This window comes from Hyla sarda, chromosome 6 (genome assembly GCF_029499605.1).
Source record: "Hyla sarda isolate aHylSar1 chromosome 6, aHylSar1.hap1, whole genome shotgun sequence".
Taxonomy (NCBI): Eukaryota; Metazoa; Chordata; class Amphibia; order Anura; family Hylidae; genus Hyla; species Hyla sarda.
In genome coordinates, this window is record NC_079194.1 from 134,524,771 (window position 1) to 134,546,541 (window position 21,771).

The window sequence follows — 21,771 nt, forward strand, 5'->3', positions numbered from 1 at the left end:
ATCTAGGACAAGGTAAAACAGCTTGTTTAATGTATTTTAGTATGCTTTTGTGATGGCCCAGTATGGGATGGTGTTTCTCCGTACCTTCCCTGCCCTGTCAGGCAGTGTCCCTCAGTGTCCCCAGGGCCCCCTGCAGTTGTTTCCTCCATGTAAAATGGTTATGTTTTATATTGTGTATTGTACCTTTAATAAATGTATCATATGATTGTTACCCAGGAGGTACTAGGGATCAGCTGACCCCAAAGATGACCTATGGGCTTCCTGCTAGTCTCCCCCATATAAGCTCTGGGTGGAGCTAGCCTCGCTCTCTTTGAGCTCTGCTCTCTCTTTGTGCTGAGGTCCAGTCTAGTCATGTCGTGCCTATAGTGTGTGTCCAGAGCATTGAAGGCCTCAAGTCAAGTTCTGCAGCCTCAAGTCAAGTCCTGCAGCCTCAAGTCAAGTCCTGCAGCCTCAAGTCAAGTCCTGCAGCCTCAAGTCAAGTGCAAGTAAGCTGAAGTCACTGTCCTGTCAGTCAAGTCAAGTCTTCTGTCTACTTAGCTTAGCTTGCACTAAATTCTCCTGTCTACTACAAGTCCCAGCAAACCTGTGAGGTCTCTGTGTCACTGGTCACATCCTTGGGCCCTGGCTGTACTGCATAGACTGTAACAATTGTCTACCCTCAGTAAAGCTACTATTGTCCATAACTTGGCATCGGTGTCTTCATTGCCCCCGTGCCTAGCCCAGGATCCAGCAGTAGACCTTCGGGTGGTTAAGGCTAAACCACGCCCTGGTGTCACGAACACAAGGGCTTAATACCATCTGCCCTTAGGGAAACAACATCTGCCCTGCACCACAAACCCCGCCGCCATACCACAACTTTTGGCATCACGAACAGGATCCGGGTGTGTGCCTTATGCCACAAGTCCTCCCCCCTAGTCTGAACTGTGTCCAGTATTGTCTGCAAGAAAATCACATGCTGAAGCGAGTTAAGTTAGCACCAGAAAGTGTACAGGAATTTGTCTTTGGAAAGTGTTTTACCAAAGACACTTGTGAAATAGAGGGGGAGGTGAAGAAAAGACTGTCATCTGTTATTGAGGAAAACTCTGAAGTCATGAACATTATGTGCAAAATTCATACTGAAGCAATGTTACGTGCCAAGATGTCTGCCGTCATACCTGAAAGGGGTAATCTGTTGGAAGAAAAGTGCGCAAAAGGATCCCGCCATAGCCAGCATCCCGCCCCCGGGCATGGAAATCAAGTCGCAGTTCCTAGTCACACATGGAAGTTGAAAGGTCAGCCCCTTGTTGCTAGGGGGGGCAGAAGAAAAGGATGCACAGCTGAGTCACTTCCGGTCCCAGGCCCTGCTGATGACAAAGTTCCGGCCGGCAAATATTTTTCTGAGGACCGGTATAAGAAGCGGAGCGGAGCTCGACCTCTTCAGTCTTGCGGAAGTTCCTGGTGAGAGCAAGAAGATGGCGGATGCGCAGCAGACTACCCGAGCAGAGAGTCCCAAGATGCCGTCGTAGACCCGGAGAGTCGCCGCGGCCACGGTGCATATGTTCCAGGAGATAGCGGATCATCTTCAGAAGATCTCCCTCGGGGCTGAGGAGGCCTGCTATCATGTCCCACTGCCTGAGGATGACAGAGACTAGCCTGCAACCCTGGCGGAAGGTACGCCGAATTCTTCAAGAGAGATGTCGCCGGTGAGGCTGTCACCCCACTACCGGACCTGGGGTTCCTGGGCAGAGATCTACATGGAGGAGTTGGAAGTGAGTACCCCGGCCGAGGCTGCATTTTCTAACCCTTCATCTACCCTCAGTCCAGAGCCAGTACCCCAGGTCCAGCAGCCCACAGCACAGCCCCAGTCACCACCACTACCCAAGTGGTTATTCAGCGACAAGCCAACATTACTCCAGTTCATGAGTGACCATCTCCTACCCCTGCCATGGAAGTCCCATCCTCCCATCCCAGCAGCCCAGGCCGAAAAGGCCAAATGTGAGGCCGAAGTGGCTGCCATAATGTAAGAGTTAAGGGAACAGAGGAGAAGGGAGTATGGCCCTAAAGTTATGCCGTATGAAGTATGACAAGTCCAGCAACAGGACACCAAGAGCCTTGAGGCCTTATATATCAGAAGGCTAGAACAACCCCGAGAGGGAGAGCCACCCCTAGAATGACGAAGAGCTACAGTCGTCAATGGACTGCCACCACGGTTGTACTATTCTGGTCAACAGTAAAGTGGTGAAGAGAGACTACCTCCCTCCACCTCTACACTCCCTAGAGAGTGGGGAGATTGTAGAATACACCCCTGTACAGAGCCTGCAAGGGGAATGGGCAGCAGCCGTTACCAGGCCCAAGAATCCTACGCAAATCCCCTTCGCCAATTTCCCCTCTGAAGATTGGGACTCAGAACCATTTGGTCTCCTGCCACCAAGCATCAAGGGGAAGGTCGTCCAAGACGAATGGTATCCTGAGTCACCTGCTATGGACCCCAGATATCTGGGTCGAGGGTTTTCCACAGATGTGCCCAGGCCTACTCCTGTGGTCGAGGAGGTTTGGCCTAACCAACTAAAGTGCCTCAGCCTACTCCTGCTGAGGAGGAGGTTTGGCCTGCCCAACAGGCACCTACACGTGATCCCCCAGTGGCGCAAGCTGCTGCTGTTATTCAAGTGGTGGTTACCGTGAGCCTGATGGTAACTGAATCCAGTTTCTCCCATGTGTCGTGGGATACCCATGTCAGCCCTATGGAGGGGGCACAGTCTCGTGGTCCTAGGAAAATGTCCCAGCCTAGGAAGCAAGATGACTGTCGAGGTTGGATGGAAAGTTGCCAGGCCACAGTACTACTGTTGAGTCATGAGACTTACTGTGTTTAGAAATCATTGTTGTTTTAGGTTTTGCAACATTTAAGAAAAGTGCCTGACGGACTTGTCAAGAAACTTACTTGTAACCGCCTGCGTAAGTGTTCCTGCCCGGCTTTTATCCGTGACCTTTTACTGAGAACTCCAAAATGTACCTGAACTGTAGAGCGGTGCAATGAAATTCTGTATATATCATCAAAGTAATATATTTTGCCTATAATTTTTGCACAAGTAAAATATTTTTTTGATGTTGGTATACTGTAATAAAACGTGTATAATATGTTTGTACAGAAATGGCTAAAGTGTACAGTGGCTTTATTCAGGTCAACCCAAGGGCAACTCCCAGCGAGGTACAAAGATTAACTCTCGTTGAAATAAATAAAAGTTATGTACCACACAAAGTCCAGTATAGTCAGTACACTATTACTACATTAGTCTAGTCCAATGTTAATGTCTAGATTAGGACTGTGGCCTTGTATATTTTCCAGTCCACCCATGTCTATAGCGAGTATGTCTATTGTTTTCTCCTGTCTTAGTGTGCAGGATACTTTGCTGGCCAGAAGGTATTCCTGATAGCTCCACAACACACGTGCAGTGACACGTGAGGTAACAAATGTAAATGTAACATTATGTTTAAAGTCTATGCATAGAGTTCTGGGGGGAAGTGTGTCAAACCAAGGGACCCCAGTAGCCAAGGCATTGGGTAGATAGCCCCCGGCAGCCCAATCCGAAATGTCTTGTAAAGTTGTTATGTATCTTGTTAATGGAGAAGTGTCGAGGAGAGAATTACAAGGTCAAAAATCTCCACACCCGTTTAGAGCATGTATGGACATTAACCATGCCACATGGACTCATTGCTGTTCCTCATCAAACCTGGAAAAGATATTGGCCCCAGTGGTCATTTCGGTCCTCCGCCCTCCAGGACTTGGTGTCGACTGTGATTAAGAGGGGGAGTTTGTGGTGGCCCAGTACGGGATGGTGTTATATTGGTTATATTGGTGTAAATAGGTTATGTATTATATTGTACCTTTAATAAATGTACCATGTGATTGTTACCCAGGAGGTACTAGTGACCAGCTGAGCCCAAAGGTGAACTATGGGATCTCTGCTAGTCTCCCCCATATAAGCCCTGGGTGGAGCTAGTCTCGCTCTCTTTGAGCACTGCTCTCTCTCTCTCTTTGTGCTGTGGTCCAGTCCAGTCAAGTTGTGCCTATAGTGTGTGTCCAGAGCAGTGGGGGCCTCAAGTCAAGTCCTGAAGCCTCAAGTCAAGTCCTGAAGCCACAAGTCAAGTCCTGCAGCCTCAAGTCAAGTGCAAGTAAGCCGAAGTCACTGTCCTGTCAGTCAAGTCAAGTCTTCTGTCTACTCAGCGTGGCCTCCACTAAATTCTCCTGTCTACTACAAGTCCCAGCAAACCTGCGAGGTCTCTGTGTCACTGGTCACCTCCTTGGGCCCTGGCTGTACTGCATAGACTGTACTAACTGTCTACCCTCAGTAAATCTACCATTGTCAGTAACTTGGCACCGGTGTCTTCATTGCACCCGTGCCTAGCCCAGGATCCAGCGGTATACCTTCTGGTGGTTAAGGCTAAACCACGCCCTGGAATCACGAACACAAGGGGTTAATACCATCTGCCCCTAGGGTAACAACATCTGCCCTGCACCAAATACCCTGCCGCCATACCACACTTTCTTGTCCACATAGGCCAGTATTCCTGCAGAAGGATTTCACCCCCTCTGTACTAGGGGGCAGCACTGTGCTCCTGGAGTCTACAGTATACCGTATACCTAGCGGTGAGCACCCAGAGGAGGGCAGTGAAGATGCTGCTGAGGGGGCTGGGGGCACTGAGAAGCAGGAACTTACGCCCCTTATTCAGCCCTTGCAGCAGGCTAGTGTAAGGTACAGGCTCTGGTGACCAGCAGGGGCCAGTTCCGTGTCCGGATACAACAATGTGTAACAAGGCATTGTCATTGTCTATTTCCAAGTGACTATTGTCAGGTCAAGTCTGCAGTGTATTCTGTATAAGGCTGTGTTCACAAGTGGCGTTTGATCACCGTACACAAATTGCAGTTTTACAGAGTTTTGCATATTTGCAGTAAAATTGCATATTTTTTTACTGCAACTTTGGAAAAATAGCTCAATAACGTGGCAGGTTCATTTTTTTTTCTTTCATACATCTGCCAGTCTGTGTGGCTGGCAGCATCGATAGCATCGGGACGGCCTTCCCAGTGTAATACGGGCTAGGTAAGTATAATTCTTTTTTTATGTGGCCACAATAGTAGGAACATGATTACAAATGGAGGCGGGCATTTGTTTTTATCAGATTAGGGCAAAAGAAGGAGCATTATTATTATTAAGGTATGGGTAATAAGGGGGCATCATGACAAAGGGGGGCATTATTATTATTAAGAGGAGAGCAATATGGGGACATCATGACAAAGGAAGGCATTATTATTATTAATAGGAGGGCAATATGGGGGGCATTATTACATAGATAAGGGCAATATTGGGGGAATCATTACTATGGGGGCATTATTACTAAATGAAGAGCAATCCCTCCCAACATACTTACCTACTCAGGGCACCATTGACAACATTATTTTGGGCACTAAGGGTAGGGAAAAGGTGGGAAATTTTGAGGAAACATGCACAGCCTAAGATGTTTGTTGTCTGGCTGACTCTGTGGTGAGGAGTCATGGTTGGGAGAAGCCTTCATGGAGCTCTGAGCCAGATATAGAAGAAAAGGAAAGAGATAGACACCAAAAATGTGCCCCCTGTGAGTCACTGTATGTAACTGCACTGTAATCCCTGTTAATTAGTCTGTATATAGTGTTTTTTTTATTGAGTATCAGTATGGTCGCATTATCAGTTACTGTGTATGGTAATAATAGTGGTCATGGTGTGGCGGTATTATTTGTGCCTTGTATAGTTGTGTTATTGGTGTTTATTTCATAACAGTATGATAGCATTATTTAGTCACTGCAGAAGTAGTGGTCCTGGTGTGGAGGTATTATTTTATTTTCTAAACAATTACCCATGAGAAAATCCTTACTCACTGGCTGGGTGTAGGGCACAGTACTTGTATCCCAGGGGCCTACAATTTCCTAATCTGGCCCTGGCCTCAGGTCTCTGTAAGTACAGAAAAATAGCCAAAGCATAATCATGTTGTAATATAAAGCCTGGAGCCGACATACTGTAGCTATCCTCTCTGTGCCATTTTTGTGGTATAGTACTGAACTATTTTCATATATATTGCTGAGAATCCTAATGCAACATTTTCACTTTTGTTGAATTAGTAAATAAAGTAACACACGGGCATCATAAGCATTTCTGTGTATGGGGGCAAAGGGGGCATTATCTGAATATGGGGCACAGGGAACCTTATGTGGATATGGGGCATTATCTGTATATGGGAGCACAGGGGGCATTATCTTTGTACAGGAACACAGGGGGCATTATCTGTGTATAGGGGCACAGAGGCATTACTTGTATATGGAAGCACAGGGTGCATTATCTGTGCATAGGGCCACAGGTGACATTATTAATAAACGGGGTTCTAGGGAATTATTACTACATGAGGACACAGGGGTAATATTACTATATAAGGCAACCGGGGTATCATCCCAACGGGGGGGGGGGGGCACAAAATAATAAGAATATATTCAAATGATGTTGCCATGCCAAGTGTTAAAGCAACACTTGGCATGGCATTTTCCTTCTTATGCTGTTTATTACTGAATTATATTGCAAAAATGTAATTTATTGTGAAAGTACTCTGATTACGAAAAGGGATGTTGTTTACAGATGAAAAGTTGGAGGCCTTGCTATTGAAATGGGCATGTATGGAATAAACATTTGTAAAAGCGAGGAGTTTATAACATAGCCACACCCACCCAGAGGGGGCACCGTAACAAATGTCCTGCACCATAGGATAGGCCCTGACAAAAATCATAAGATATACATGATATTATTTATTCCATTAACATAACAAAAAACATCTTGTATACATACGTTACAGAATATAATTCAGCCCTGATGGTCATATGCAAGCGGGAAGCGGAACACATCACACATGCTGATTCATTAAGTAAAAAGCTCACATGTAATTATTATTATTATTTTTTTAATGACAAGAGATGTCAGTCATGTCCAATCGGGCATTGAGGGAATGGACCCAGCGCAAGCCTACTTAGAAGATGTCATCTATGAGGCTTGGGGAAGGAGTGGGGGAAGGGAAGTGACAATCTCTCTGGTCTCTACTTTTTTTTTTTTTTTATCTCCCAGGACTCTTATCTAGCTATTTAGCGTTATAATTGTTCTCTACTGGTGGAATGACACTTTAATTGATACCTACATGGTCCATTTATTAGACATGGAGACCAGGGCTGCTGCAAGGATATTTGCCACCCTAGGCGAAAGCTAATTTTGCCGATCCTTGACCCGGCCCACTGACTCCACCCTTTGACACGCCCCACCTTACTACTGGGGTGACACACTGTAGCAAACCTCCTCCTCATGGGGGCGAATGTATTGAGATGCACGCGATGTCCGGATCTGCCTGTCTGGCCTCAGAGATGGCACTGCGCTTCTCCAGCAGGCTGAAGAATGCAGATTATTGTGGTTCCCGGGGAGGGGGTTGCGATGTTGATGCTGGCTGGGCTGGTGATTTGGATAAGCAGCGGGTGCTTTGGAGGCTAGCTACTAACTTTCTTGCAGAGGGCAGAGTGGTGCCCCCATCAAGGGGGCTCTCTAGGTGGCTGCCAATAGGCAGAACCGGCCCTGATGGAGACTATAAACCAATTCCACTGTTCTATCTCTGTCCAGGTTGGAAGTTGGACAAATATAGAAGAATATTGGGCCAGATAATATGAGAATTGTCCATGTTGTGAAAGTTGTCACTTTTATAAGAGGCAGCAAATGGGTGACACCATGTTACACAAGGTGGCGCAACATCACAGGTTGTTGTTTCTGCTATAAGCTGGGGGAGCGGGGTGCAGATACTTGCAGGCAACATTTAGAAGTTATCTACTGCTACAATGTTTATTTTAAGAAACAAACTGCATAAAGGATGTACAGCCATTTCATAATATAGTAAAAACCAAGACTTTGGCACTCCTGGGGTGTTCCACTCACAGACCTGTAAAAATCTTAGCTGCCTGTACCCATCACTAGGGCCTGATCTATATACAGTTTTATAGATTCTTATTAAAATGAACTGCATACAGCTTGTCCCCTAGTGATGACGACAGACAGGCTAGATTTGTAAGATGGTGGTGGAACAGGAGACATAGAGCCTTATGATATGTCCCTTGCTCTCATCATTATGCTGTCAGTTTCCTCCTAATAATATTATAGCGGTAGATTCAGTACAGTATACGGTTATACAGTGGTATTTTATTCACTCCAATCCTTGCGAATAGCCAGGCTCCACTCCCAAGTTAGATGATTATGATTGTCATCGTCGGTAAAGAAAGACTTGTTGTGATACGTTCCTCGAGCCATTATTCCCTTTGGAGCCTCTTCCAATGGAGTCAAGAATTCATATTCTTCTGGTCGAGGGCCATAGCTTCCTACCATAAATGTGGCTTTAGCAACTGGGTGGAAAAAATAGTAGAAATATTTAAATATTTAATGTCAGGATAAGAAAGAGCAATTCACAAAACAAACTGTAAAAAAAACTCCAAAATAAGAGCAATTCAGGCAACAAACCCTCCTGATAGTAATGGCCACAAGGGGGAGACTCTTTTCCCAGCCTTAGGTGAAGTAAAGATCAGAAGAAAAGGTAGGAGGGCTATGTTTTAAATTGGGAACTCCGGTGGAATTATTATTATTATTATTATTTTTTTAATCAACTGGTGCCAGAAAGTTAAACGGATTTGTAAATTAGACAAAAAAGGGACACGTACGTGCACTCACCGCAAGGCAGAGACGATCGGGTCTGGAAGTCGGTAACGGGGTGCCGGGTCACGGCATAGGCGCTGGTGTGTGGTGCTCGGAGGCTACGCCGGCAGTTTTGCACGTAAATGCATGCTTCTTCCGGCCTCTCGAAGATGAGGCCGGAAGAAGCAAGCACTTACGTGCGAAACTGCCGGCGTAGCCTCCGAGTGCCACACACCAGCGCCTATGCTGTGACCCGACCCACCGTTACCGACTTCCAGACCCGATCGCCTCTGCCTTGCGGTGAGTGCCCTTTTTTGTCTACATTGGATATGTGGTGTCCCAGTACCGCATTTCATATGGTACTTATTTATCTATGGGTCCCCGTAGCCAGAGTCCCTAGGACTTAGTAATCTCTGTTAGTCAGTCCGCCCCTAGTCGCCTCTATTATAGTATATAGATTTCTAATTTGTCCATAGAATAATATATATAGCATTATTTCTGTATATAAATGGTTAATTACCTGTTTCTATTAGCATTGCAGGGTCATGTGGCAAGGTGAACTCTAGCTTAAGGACCTTTGGAGGCCCTCTTACGTCAGTAATCCCATCACACCATGTACAGGTGAATGGCAGACGTTCGGACCAATCAGAATCACCACGCCCCCTGTCCATATAAGGGAGCGGTGGCCATCTTCTCGCTCTCTTTCTCCTGGCTCTTGATGAGAGAAGACCTATATCGCCGTAATCACAGTGAGTTAGGCCTGAGCCTTGCGGCAACGGCTGAATGATCTAAATTATAGAGTGTGTCATCCCCTAAGCACTCTGCAGTATCACCGGACCCAATATTTCCCCTAAATCCGGACGGAACTGCACATCACTCCCTAAATTCAGAGACTACAAGTTTAATGCAAGGTCCGCAACTTCTGCCAGTCGCTAAGCAACCTAAGAACTGTTATATGAGACTGTTACTACGCATTGGATATTGCAAGCACTGCAGTAAAGTTATTCAAGTTCAAGTTAAGTCTGCTTCAGTCATTTCATTGCACCTATCGCTTCTGGGAAGGGCGGCGATAGGCCGGAACATAGATTCAGCATACCAGCCCTCACCCTGGTGTCACGAGTGACAGGGTTAATATTAACCCCTCATATATCAACATCATACCATCCCTACCATACACTCCCTAAGGGCTACCACAGATACTTTACACTTGTGCATATGCACCCCGCAGGAGACACTAATAGGTCGCCGAGGATCACTCCATTGGTTATACAAGGTGATATTGCTCCCTGAGTGTTCTCCCTATTTCTTTGCTTTTGTGGATCGGATTTGTAAATTGCTTCTATTTAAAATTCTTAATTCTTTCAGTACTTATCAGCTGCTGTGTGCTCCAGAGGAATTTCTTTTCTTTTTTAATTTCTTTACTGTCTGTCCACAGTGCTCTCTGTTGACACCTCTGTTCATGTCAGGAACTGTCCAGAGTAGTAGCAAACCTCTCCTGCTCTGGACAGTTCCTGACATGGACAGTGGTGTCAGCAGAGAGCACTGCGGTCAGACAGAAAAGCAATACAAAAAGAAAAGAACTTCCTGTGGAGCATACTGTAGCTGTTAAGTACTGGAAGGGATAAGATTTTTAAATAGAAGTAATTTACAAATCTGTTTAACTTTCTGGCACCAGTTGATAAAAAAAAATGTTTTCCACTGGAGTACCCCTTTAAAGCTCTGTATGGGACATGGGCATGGTATGGGATAATGGTCTATACTTTCATGTTTCCCTCCGCAGATTTGGCATAATAAGTAACAGATGTTTACCTCTGATTCCTCCCCGGTGTGTGTGCTGCACATACTTCAGTCCTGAGACTATTTCTTTATTTACCTGGATTATGAAGATAATAATAGTTTAATGACAACATAGAAAAGTTCATTTGTCCAGACATATTTAACTTTTCTATAGGATTTTGATTTACAGTTTTGCAGTCTCCCGGCATTCCCTGCTTGTTCAGTGTGTGCACAGAGCTTGCTCTGATGATTTGCATTCTGGGCTCTACACATATCTACACTACATTATAGGACAGTGTTTTACAACCAGAGTGCTTCCAGCTGTTGCAAAACTACAACTCCCAGCATGCCCGGACAGCCAACCTGTACGGTTTTGTCCATTTTTTCCAGTACCCAAAACCGTAGCGTACCACGATTTTTGGTCCGGGTGAAAAACCGTATTGAAACGTATCCTTTATTTTTAACATGGGAGTCAATGGGAACTATACAGAACCGTATGTGCATACGGTTCCATCCGGTTTTCACCATACGGTTTTTAACTTTGCAGTTTTTTTCTTGCAATTTCAATCAAACAAGTGAAACTTTATTCATAATGGAATGAAAAGTTTTAAACTTTTTTTTTTTTTTAAAAAACTGATACAACCAGACATAATTTTTCAAACCATATACGGTTTTCAACTGTATATGGATTAAAAATTGTACACATGTTTTGATACAGTTTAATCCGATTTTGAGGAATCCGTTTTTCATTCAAAAACCTGATACGGGAACGGTATTGCAAAAACGTGGTGTGAACCCACCCTAATACAGGTTGTGATTCAGGATCGGTATAGGATAAGTGATGTATGTACACAGTGGGGGAGATTTATCAAAACCTTTCCAGAGGAAAAGTTACCAAGGTGCCCATAGCAACCAATCAGATCGCTTCTTTCTTTTCTGTAAAGGCCTCTAAAAAATTTAAGAAGCGATCTGATTGGTTGCTATGGGCAACTTAGCAACTTTTCCTCTGGACAGGTTTAGATAAATCTCCCCCAGTGACTCCATCAGCAAAACAGGGTAGGTAAAAGAAGAGGGCTAAGTGATATATGATACAACAAAATAGCACAAGAGTTATTGCATAAAAAAGGCTACCTATACTTCATATCGTGTGATGTAGGAGAGTACCCACCAGGTATGTGGGTATTTCTCCAGAGGGTGTCCCACCTAGGTGTAAGAAGAAAGAAGTGTAGCTGGTGTAGGGACAGTGGTATGTTATGGAGTTCCTGCTGTAATGGGAGCAAAAACGGAGCGGAAGGGGCACCCGGTAGCATAGTAGCGGCGTGACGGGGGCACTAGAGCCCCCTTCACTCAATTTTGGGGAAGGTGAGTTACAGGGTTAATGTAAGGTGTATGGCCAATTAAGGCGGGGATGGTGAATGTGCAGTCTGAAGGGACAAGGGGTCAGCAGAAGTTCAGAGGGGAGGAGCCTGGCAGTATCAGTTAGAACCGGAGGTAACTCACTCCGGTGAAGTAGTGAGGAAGAGAGGTCCCGTCCACCCGCCCTTAGTAGTGCTGGAGTTGGTGCTGTTAGACGGGTGGCAGGTAAAAGGGGTCCTTGTGGGGATCAATTGGGGACAATTGCAGTGTTGGTTTACTGGAATGTGTTGACAGCTGTTGGGGACACAGCTGAATGGGCCTTCTGGTGGTGTGTTTGGGCCCCAGGAGTTGTTGGGAGAAGGCACTAACACTTGTGGGTGCCCCTGGGTCAGGTGTTTGCGGCCAGGGGTAAATAGCGAGTGCCTAAGTTCATGAATAAAATGTTGGAAAGGAATGTTGATTGATGTAAACTGTTACATGTATGTTAATATTTAATAAACGGGCCTGAACGGCCCATTTTCACCATAATATGTGTTGGGTTTTTTGTGGGAAGAACGGTGGGCGTTGGAAATGGGTGATGGTCAGACAAGGTTAAAAGGGAAGGGGACGGGTCTAGCGTCCCTCCAGTCACAGACAGTAAAACCTCCAGCAGCATATGGTTTGTGTATGACTTATCCCCCTTACTTTACCTACCCCTTCCCCTGAGGATGCAGTTTAAACATGCAGGCATCGTGTAGTGAATACATCTCTAAAATAAGCTGTAACTCAGGGTCAGTACAGGGTAAGTAATATCATATACAGTATAATATGCAGTGACTCCTCCAGCAGACAAGTGAGTGCAATTCTGTGGAATATTATAGCATATAATTCAGAATCCGTAAAGGGTACGTGATAAAACAAAAATCAGGCTAAGTTCATATGTACTATTTTGTTCAGTATTTTTCGTCAAAACAAGAAGAAGATCCAAGACAAGTGCAAATCTTTTAATTTTAGCTTTTCCCTGCATTGTTTTTACTTCTGCATTTGGCCACCAATACTGACTGAAGCCTTATTCAGCACATCCAGACAATGCGCAGTTATGAGCTAGTGCACCGTGCTGAGAATGAATTGCCGAAGCAAATAAACAAAATTAGAGTATGTTCACTTGCTGCAGACTTGATGCAGATTTTTCCAATTTCAATATGGAAGTCAAAATCCAAATTTGTTATTGTCCCTCGGCTGCATACAAAAATAACACTTTAAAAGGGTACTCCCATGGAAAACTTTTTTTTTTTAAATCAACTGGTGCCAGAAAGATAACAGATTTGTAAATTACTTCTATTAAAAAAATATTAATCTTTCCAGTACTTTTTAGGGTCTGTATGCTACAGAGGAAATGGTTTTCTTTTTGGAACACAGTGCTCTCTGCTGACATCATGACCACAGTGCTCTCTGCTGACATCTCTGTCCATTTTAGGAATTGTCCAGAACAGCATATGTTTGCTATGGGGATTTTCTCCTGCTCTGGACAGTTCCTAAAATGGACAGAGATGTCAGCAGAGAGCACTGTGGTCATGATGTCAGCAGAGAGCTCTCTGTCCAAAAAGAAAACCATTCCTCTGTAGTATTCAGCAGCTAATAAGTACTGGAAGGATTAAGATTTTTTTAATAGAAGTAATTTACAAATCTGTTTAACTTTCTGGCACCAGTTGATTTAAAAAATAAAAGTTTTCCACGGGAGTACCCCTTTAACTCACCTTCTGCTACTCCCTCATAGCTCTGGTGTCAGGGCACCCCATCTCCGGCCGGTAACACAGCTTTGCCCCAGAGCACATAGTCTACAGCAGGTGGAACTGACAGTGCCTCTCGCCAATCACTGCCGGGACAGCGCTGCAGCCAGTGATTGGTGGGACTGCACTGTAAATATGTTGGGGGATATTTATCAAAGCTGGTCTATGTCCCGCATCAATATAGACCAAACTACAGAGGGTTAGGCCGGTCTATTGTGCGCCTAATTTATCAAAAGTGCACGGCTCTTGATAAATTCTGTGCACAGACTTTGTGATCTATGCTTTAGTCTATATTTAAACCTTCTCCAACATGGTCTGACATTTTGGCGTACTTTCAGCCTATGCGACTTGTCGCTGAAAAGTCGCATTTGATAAATTCAGCACCAATGCATTTTCCAATGCATTTCAGTATAAAATAGACTAGAATGCATCATGTTCTAAAACTCCTCTAGAGCAAAAGTCGCAAAAAAGTCGCACATATTTAGACTGCGACTTTCTGTGCGACAAATTTAGACAGGAAAAAACAGTCTAAATCCTTTGATAAATATCCCCCATAGTGTATACAGAGATGGGGCGCCTTGATCCTGGAGCTATGAGGGAGCTAGGAAGGTGAGTTTAAAGGGGTTATCCACCATAAGGTGATTTTAGTACATACCTGGCAGACAGTAATGGACATGCTTAGCAAGGATCTGCGCTTGTCTTGGGGATAAATGGCTATGTTGTGAGATTACCTTAACAATGTGGCTAGGTTTTTGTGAACTTGTATTTCCTGTTTGACTTTTCTTTTTTTGACTAAAAATCCCACAATTCCATTTTCCTCCCTCCCACACATCAGCCACCCCACCCATTGAAACATAAATGAGCTGCATCCATTCAAAGACCTGTGGTTTTCAATCAGGGTGCCTACAGCTGTTGCATTAGTTGCAGATTGATCGCTCCACCCATTGAAGCAGACAGGCTCCCTGTCATCAGCTGACTAGTGAGTCAGGTCTCGGCCGCATTGCAACCTGGGAAATATCTGAGACAACAGTCATTTTGTATGCTGATAAAAATAAATATTGGGGCAAAAATCACAGAAGAATTGTGAGAAAACCATCACACACAGGTACAGACACTATATTATGAACTACACTAACTTTACAGCCCCTGTAGCATAGTCACATGAAAAAAAATCCTGGAATACCCCTTTAAGTGTTTTGTTATTTTTGTATGCAGCCTGGGAATAATAACAAATTAACTAATTCTGTTGGATAACCCCTTTAAATTCCATCACTGCAGCATTTACTATACTTGATACATACTTCAGGTTCTTTTCGCTCATTTTTTACTAAGCTGTCTAGGTCCAAAATAAAGTTGAGTCTAATGTAAAGGTGCACTGTTTAGTGTGGGAAATCGGATCACACTTTGATTAAAACATTCACTAAGAAGCTAAAATATCCATGTATAGTAAAGATAGCAGTGATGCCATTTGAAATAATGAAAATATAGCATCTTTACATAGTTCAAGATTGTTTGCTTGTAATGTAAGGTAAGTACACAGTGACTCATCAGCAGAATGGTGAGTACAGGCTGTTACCTAAAATAAGCACAGGGTAAGTATTGTAGTGTACAGTATAGTTATATAGAATGGTCTATATAATTTATAATGTTAGGTTTATATAGGTTTATAATGTTCAGACTCACTTTAAAGTGGATTTTCACTCTGTACTCAACAGCTTCTTTCATAGTGAATGGTTCTTTCTTTAGGGCTGTCAGGTCTCCTGTGATAAAACATTAGAGAAGCAATGATACCTTCATGAGTGACAGGTAAAAATGTCTTTCCTCTTCTGAAATATGTGTTGCTGGTAAATTATCTCTTTACTAATGCAATATAGCAGAATATCATTGGATTATAGGAAAATCATAGTAAACATCTAAATCAATGTTGCGTACCAGTGAGATCCATTGTAATGGGTCCTGGCGCTTCACTACAGACTAATGTAAGACGGGTTACAACCACATTTGGAGCTGCTGGATCTGAAAAACATTAAATTAAAGGATATATTGTTATTACAAAAAAGCTTAAGAGAAAATAGAACACTCAATGTACTTACATTTCTAATATATCCAGTGATGTCAGTAATGGGGGCGGGGCTGTGACAACCTCTCAGACATGATATAGAGGATGGTTGTCAGCAGTAATAGAGGGAATAGATGTGACTGTAGTATAAGGGGTGTGGATCTCATGTCTGATCACAATGTAATTATATCCAGTGATGTCAGTAATGGGGGCAGGGCTGTGACAACCTCTCAGACATGATATAGAGGATGGTTGTCAGCAGTAATAGATGGAATAGATGTGACTGTAGTATAAGGGGTGTGGTCTCATGTCTGATCACAATGTAATTATATCCAGTGATGTCAGTAATGGGGGCGGGGCTGTGACAACCTCTCAGATATGATATAGAGGATGGTTGTCAGCAGTAATAGATGGAATAGATGTGACTGTAGTATAAGGGGTGTGGTCTCATGTCTGATCACAATGTAATTATATCCAGTGATGTCAGTAATGGGGGCGGGGCTGTGACAACCTCTCAGATATGATATAGAGGATGGTTGTCAGCAGTAATAGATGGAATAGATGTGACTGTAGTATAAGGGGTGTGGTCTCATGTCTGATCACAATGTAATTATATCCAGTGATGTCAGTAATGGGGGCGGGGCTGTGACAACCTCTCAGACATGATATAGAGGATGGTTGTCAGCAGTAATAGATGGAATAGATGTGACTGTAGTATAAGGTGTGTGGTCTCATGTCCGATCACAATGTAATTATATCCAGTGATGTCAGTAATGGGGGCGGGGCTGTGACAACCTCTCAGACATGATATAGAGGATGGTTGTCAGCAGTAATAGATGGAATAGATGTGACTGTAGTATAAGGTGTGTGATCTCATGTCTGATCACAATGTAATTATATCCAGTGATGTCAGTAATGGGGGCGGGGCTGTGACAACCTCTCAGACATGATATAGAGGATGGTTGTCAGCAGTAATAGATGGAATAGATGTGACTGTAGTATAAGGTGTGTGATCTCATGTCTGATCACAATGTAATTATATCCAGTGATGTCAGTAATGGGGGCGGGGCTGTGACAACCTCTCAGACATGATATAGAGGATGGTTGTCAGCAGTAATAGATGGAATAGATGTGACTGTAGTATAAGGGGTGTGATCTCATGTCGGATCACAATGTAATTATATCCAGTGATGTCAGTAATGGGGGCGGGGCTGTGACAACCTCTCAGACATGATATAGAGGATGGTTGTCAGCAGTAATAGATGGAATAGATGTGACTGTAGTATAAGGGGTGTGATCTCATGTCGGATCACAATGTAATTATATCCAGTGATGTCAGTAATGGGGGCGGGGCTGTGACAACCTCTCAGACATGATATAGTGGATGGTTGTCAGCAGTAATAGATGGAATAGATGTGACTGTAGTATAAGGTGTGTGGTCTCATGTCTGATCACAATGTAATTATATCCAGTGATGTCAGTAAAGGGGGCGGGGCTGTGACACCTCTCAGACATGATATAGAGGATGGTTGTCAGCAGTAATAGATGGAATAGATGTGACTGTAGTATAAGGTGTGTGGTCTCATGTCTGATCACAATGTAATTATATCCAGTGATGTCAGTAATGGGGGCGGGGCTGTGACAACCTCTCAGACATGATATAGAGGATGGTTGTCAGCAGTAATAGATGGAATAGATGTGACTGTAGTATAAGATGTGTGGTCTCCTGTCTGATCACAATGTAATTATATCCAGTGATGTCAGTAATGGGGGCGGGGCTGTGACAACCTCTCAGACATGATATAGAGGATGGTTGTCAGCAGTAATAGATGGAATAGATGTGACTGTAGTATAAGGTGTGTGGTCTCATGTCCGATCACAATGTAATTATATCCAGTGATGTCAGTAATGGGGGCGGGGCTGTGACAACCTCTCAGACATGATATAGAGGATGGTTGTCAGCAGTAATAGATGGAATAGATGTGACTGTAGTATAAGGTGTGTGATCTCATGTCTGATCACAATGTAATTATATCCAGTGATGTCAGTAATGGGGGCGGGGCTGTGACAACCTCTCAGACATGATATAGAGGATGGTTGTCAGCAGTAATAGATGGAATAGATGTGACTGTAGTATAAGGTGTGTGATCTCATGTCTGATCACAATGTAATTATATCCAGTGATGTCAGTAATGGGGGCGGGGCTGTGACAACCTCTCAGACATGATATAGAGGATGGTTGTCAGCAGTAATAGATGGAATAGATGTGACTGTAGTATAAGGGGTGTGATCTCATGTCGGATCACAATGTAATTATATCCAGTGATGTCAGTAATGGGGGCGGGGCTGTGACAACCTCTCAGACATGATATAGAGGATGGTTGTCAGCAGTAATAGATGGAATAGATGTGACTGTAGTATAAGGGGTGTGATCTCATGTCGGATCACAATGTAATTATATCCAGTGATGTCAGTAATGGGGGCGGGGCTGTGACAACCTCTCAGACATGATATAGTGGATGGTTGTCAGCAGTAATAGATGGAATAGATGTGACTGTAGTATAAGGTGTGTGGTCTCATGTCTGATCACAATGTAATTATATCCAGTGATGTCAGTAAAGGGGGCGGGGCTGTGACACCTCTCAGACATGATATAGAGGATGGTTGTCAGCAGTAATAGATGGAATAGATGTGACTGTAGTATAAGGTGTGTGGTCTCATGTCTGATCACAATGTAATTATATCCAGTGATGTCAGTAATGGGGGCGGGGCTGTGACAACCTCTCAGACATGATATAGAGGATGGTTGTCAGCAGTAATAGATGGAATAGATGTGACTGTAGTATAAGATGTGTGGATCTCATGTCTGATCACAATGTAATTATATCCAGTGATGTCAGTAATGGGGGCGGGGCTGTGACAACCTCTCAGACATGATATAGAGGATGGTTGTCAGCAGTAATAGATGGAATAGATGTGACTGTAGTATAAGATGTGTGGATCTCATGTCTGATCACAATGTAATTATATCCAGTGATGTCAGTAATGGGGGCGGGGCTGTGACAACCTCTCAGACATGATATAGAGGATGGTTGTCAGCAGTAATAGATGGAATAGATGTGACTGTAGTATAAGGTGTGTGGTCTCATGTCTGATCACAATGTAATTATATCCAGTGATGTCAGTAATGGGGGCGGGGCTGTGACAACCTCTCAGACATGATATAGAGGATGGTTGTCAGCAGTAATAGATGGAATAGATGTGACTGTAGTATAAGGTGTGTGATCTCATGTCTGATCACAATGTAATTATATCCAGTGATGTCAGTAATGGGGGCGGGGCTGTGACAACCTCTCAGACATGATATAGTGGATGGTTGTCAGCAGTAATAGATGGAATAGATGTGACTGTAGTATAAGGTGTGTGGTCTCATGTCTGATCACAATGTAATTATATCCAGTGATGTCAGTAATGGGGGCGGGGCTGTGACAACCTCTCAGACATGATATAGAGGATGGTTGTCAGCAGTAATAGAGGGAATAGATGTGACTGTAGTATAAGGTGTGTGGTCTCATGTCTGATCACAATGTAATTATATCCAGTGATGTCAGTAATGGGGGCGGGGCTGTGACAACCTCTCAGACATGATATAGAGGATGGTTGTCAGCAGTAATAGATGGAATAGATGTGACTGTAGTATAAGGTGTGTGGTCTCATGTCTGATCACAATGTAATTATATCCAGTGATGTCAGTAATGGGGCGGGGCTGTGACAACCTCTCAGACATGATATAGAGGATGGTTGTCAGCAGTAATAGATGGAATAGATGTGACTGTAGTATAAGGGGTGTGGTCTCATGTCTGATCACAATGTAATTATATCCAGTGATGTCAGTAATGGGGGCGGGGCTGTGACAACCTCTCAGACATGATATAGAGGATGGTTGTCAGCAGTAATAGATGGAATAGATGTGACTGTAGTATAAGGTGTGTGGATCTCATGTCTGATCACAATGTCATTATATCTAGTGATGTCAGTAATGGGGGCAGGGCTGTGACAACCTCTCAGACATGATATAGAGGATGGTTGTCAGCAGTAATAAATGGAATAGATGTGACTGTAGTATAAGGTGTGTGGTCTCATGTCTGATCACAATGTAATTATATCCAGTGATGTCAGTAATGGGGGCGGGGCTGTGACAACCTCTCAGACATGATATAGAGGATGGTTGTCAGCAGTAATAGATGGAATAGATGTGACTGTAGTATAAGGTGTGTGGTCTCATGTATGATCACAATGTCATTATATCCAGTGATGTCAGTAATGGGGGCGGGGCTGTGACAACCTCTCAGACATGATATAGAGGATGGTTGTCAGCAGTAATAGATGGAATAGATGTGACTGTAGTATAAGGTGTGTGGTCTCATGTCTGATCACAATGTAATTATATCCAGTGATGTCAGTAAAGGGGGCGGGGCTGTGACAACCTCTCAGACATGATATAGAGGATGGTTGTCAGCAGTAATAGATGGAATAGATGTGACTGTAGTATAAGGTGTGTGGTCTCATGTCTGATCACAATGTAATTATATCCAGTGATGTCAGTAATGGGGGCGGGGCTGTGACAACCTCTCAGACATGATATAGAGGATGGTTGTCAGCAGTAATAGATGGAATAGATGTGACTGTAGTATAAGGTGTGTGATCTCATGTCTGATCACAATGTAATTATATCCAGTGATGTCAGTAATGGGGGCGGGGCTGTGACAACCTCTCAGACATGATATAGTGGATGGTTGTCAGCAGTAATAGATGGAATAGATGTGACTGTAGTATAAGGTGTGTGGTCTCATGTCTGATCACAATGTAATTATATCCAGTGATGTCAGTAATGGGGGCGGGGCTGTGACAACCTCTCAGACATGATATAGAGGATGGTTGTCAGCAGTAATAGAGGGAATAGATGTGACTGTAGTATAAGGTGTGTGGTCTCATGTCTGATCACAATGTAATTATATCCAGTGATGTCAGTAATGGGGGCGGGGCTGTGACAACCTCTCAGACATGATATAGAGGATGGTTGTCAGCAGTAATAGATGGAATAGATGTGACTGTAGTATAAGGTGTGTGGATCTCATGTCTGATCACAATGTAATTATATCCAGTGATGTCAGTAATGGGGGCGGGGCTGTGACAACCTCTCAGACATGATATAGAGGATGGTTGTCAGCAGTAATAGATGGAATAGATGTGACTGTAGTATAAGGGGTGTGGTCTCATGTCTGATCACAATGTAATTATATCCAGTGATGTCAGTAATGGGGGCGGGGCTGTGACAACCTCTCAGACATGATATAGAGGATGGTTGTCAGCAGTAATAGATGGAATAGATGTGACTGTAGTATAAGGTGTGTGGATCTCATGTCTGATCACAATGTCATTATATCTAGTGATGTCAGTAATGGGGGCAGGGCTGTGACAACCTCTCAGACATGATATAGAGGATGGTTGTCAGCAGTAATAGATGGAATAGATGTGACTGTAGTATAAGATGTGTGGATCTCATGTCTGATCACAATGTAATTATATCCAGTGATGTCAGTAATGGGGGCGGGGCTGTGACAACCTCTCAGACATGATATAGAGGATGGTTGTCAGCAGTAATAGATGGAATAGATGTGACTGTAGTATAAGGTGTGTGGTCTCATGTATGATCACAATGTCATTATATCCAGTGATGTCAGTAATGGGGGCGGGGCTGTGACAACCTCTCAGACATGATATAGAGGATGGTTGTCAGCAGTAATAGAGGGAATAGATGTGACTGTAGTATAAGGGGTGTGGTCTCATGTCTGATCACAATGTAATTATATCCAGTGATGTCAGTAATGGGGGCGGGGCTGTGACAACCTCTCAGACATGATATAGAGGATGGTTGTCAGCAGTAATAGAGGGAATAGATGTGACTGTAGTATAAGGTGTGTGATCTCATGTCTGATCACAATGTAATTATATCCAGTGATGTCAGTAATGGGGGCGGGGCTGTGACAACCTCTCAGACATGATATAGAGGATGGTTGTCAGCAGTAATAGAGGGAAT

General features: G+C 43.8%; 2 protein-coding genes across 10 annotated transcripts in view; one reads left to right on the forward strand and one right to left on the reverse strand.

The window, feature by feature from the left end:
- PDE6H (phosphodiesterase 6H) overlaps positions 1-21,771 on the forward strand; it is a 239,388-nt gene that overhangs the window by 178,186 nt on the left and 39,431 nt on the right. Inside the window, exon 3 of one of the 7 annotated variants that reach the window (XM_056525084.1) lies at positions 9,245-9,304. The exons of 5 other annotated variants lie outside the window; for them this stretch is intronic. The gene's annotated coding sequence lies outside the window, so the exon portion shown is untranslated. Of the gene's footprint in view, positions 1-9,244; positions 9,305-15,358; positions 15,419-21,771 lie in introns of those variants that run through there. One more of the 7 variants, XM_056525086.1, reaches the window with a different exon arrangement.
- Positions 6,783-21,771, reverse strand: part of ARHGDIB (Rho GDP dissociation inhibitor beta) — a 28,038-nt gene continuing 13,049 nt past the window's right edge. For all 3 annotated transcript variants that reach the window (XM_056525075.1, XM_056525073.1, XM_056525074.1), the window contains exons 3-6: positions 15,545-15,628; positions 15,296-15,372; positions 10,521-10,584; positions 6,783-8,425 (exon numbers count right to left, since the gene is read on the reverse strand). In XM_056525075.1, the coding sequence (XP_056381050.1) occupies positions 8,226-8,425; positions 10,521-10,584; positions 15,296-15,372; positions 15,545-15,628 (425 nt within the window). In that variant the 3' untranslated portion in view covers positions 6,783-8,225. The remainder of the gene's footprint in view (positions 8,426-10,520; positions 10,585-15,295; positions 15,373-15,544; positions 15,629-21,771) is intronic.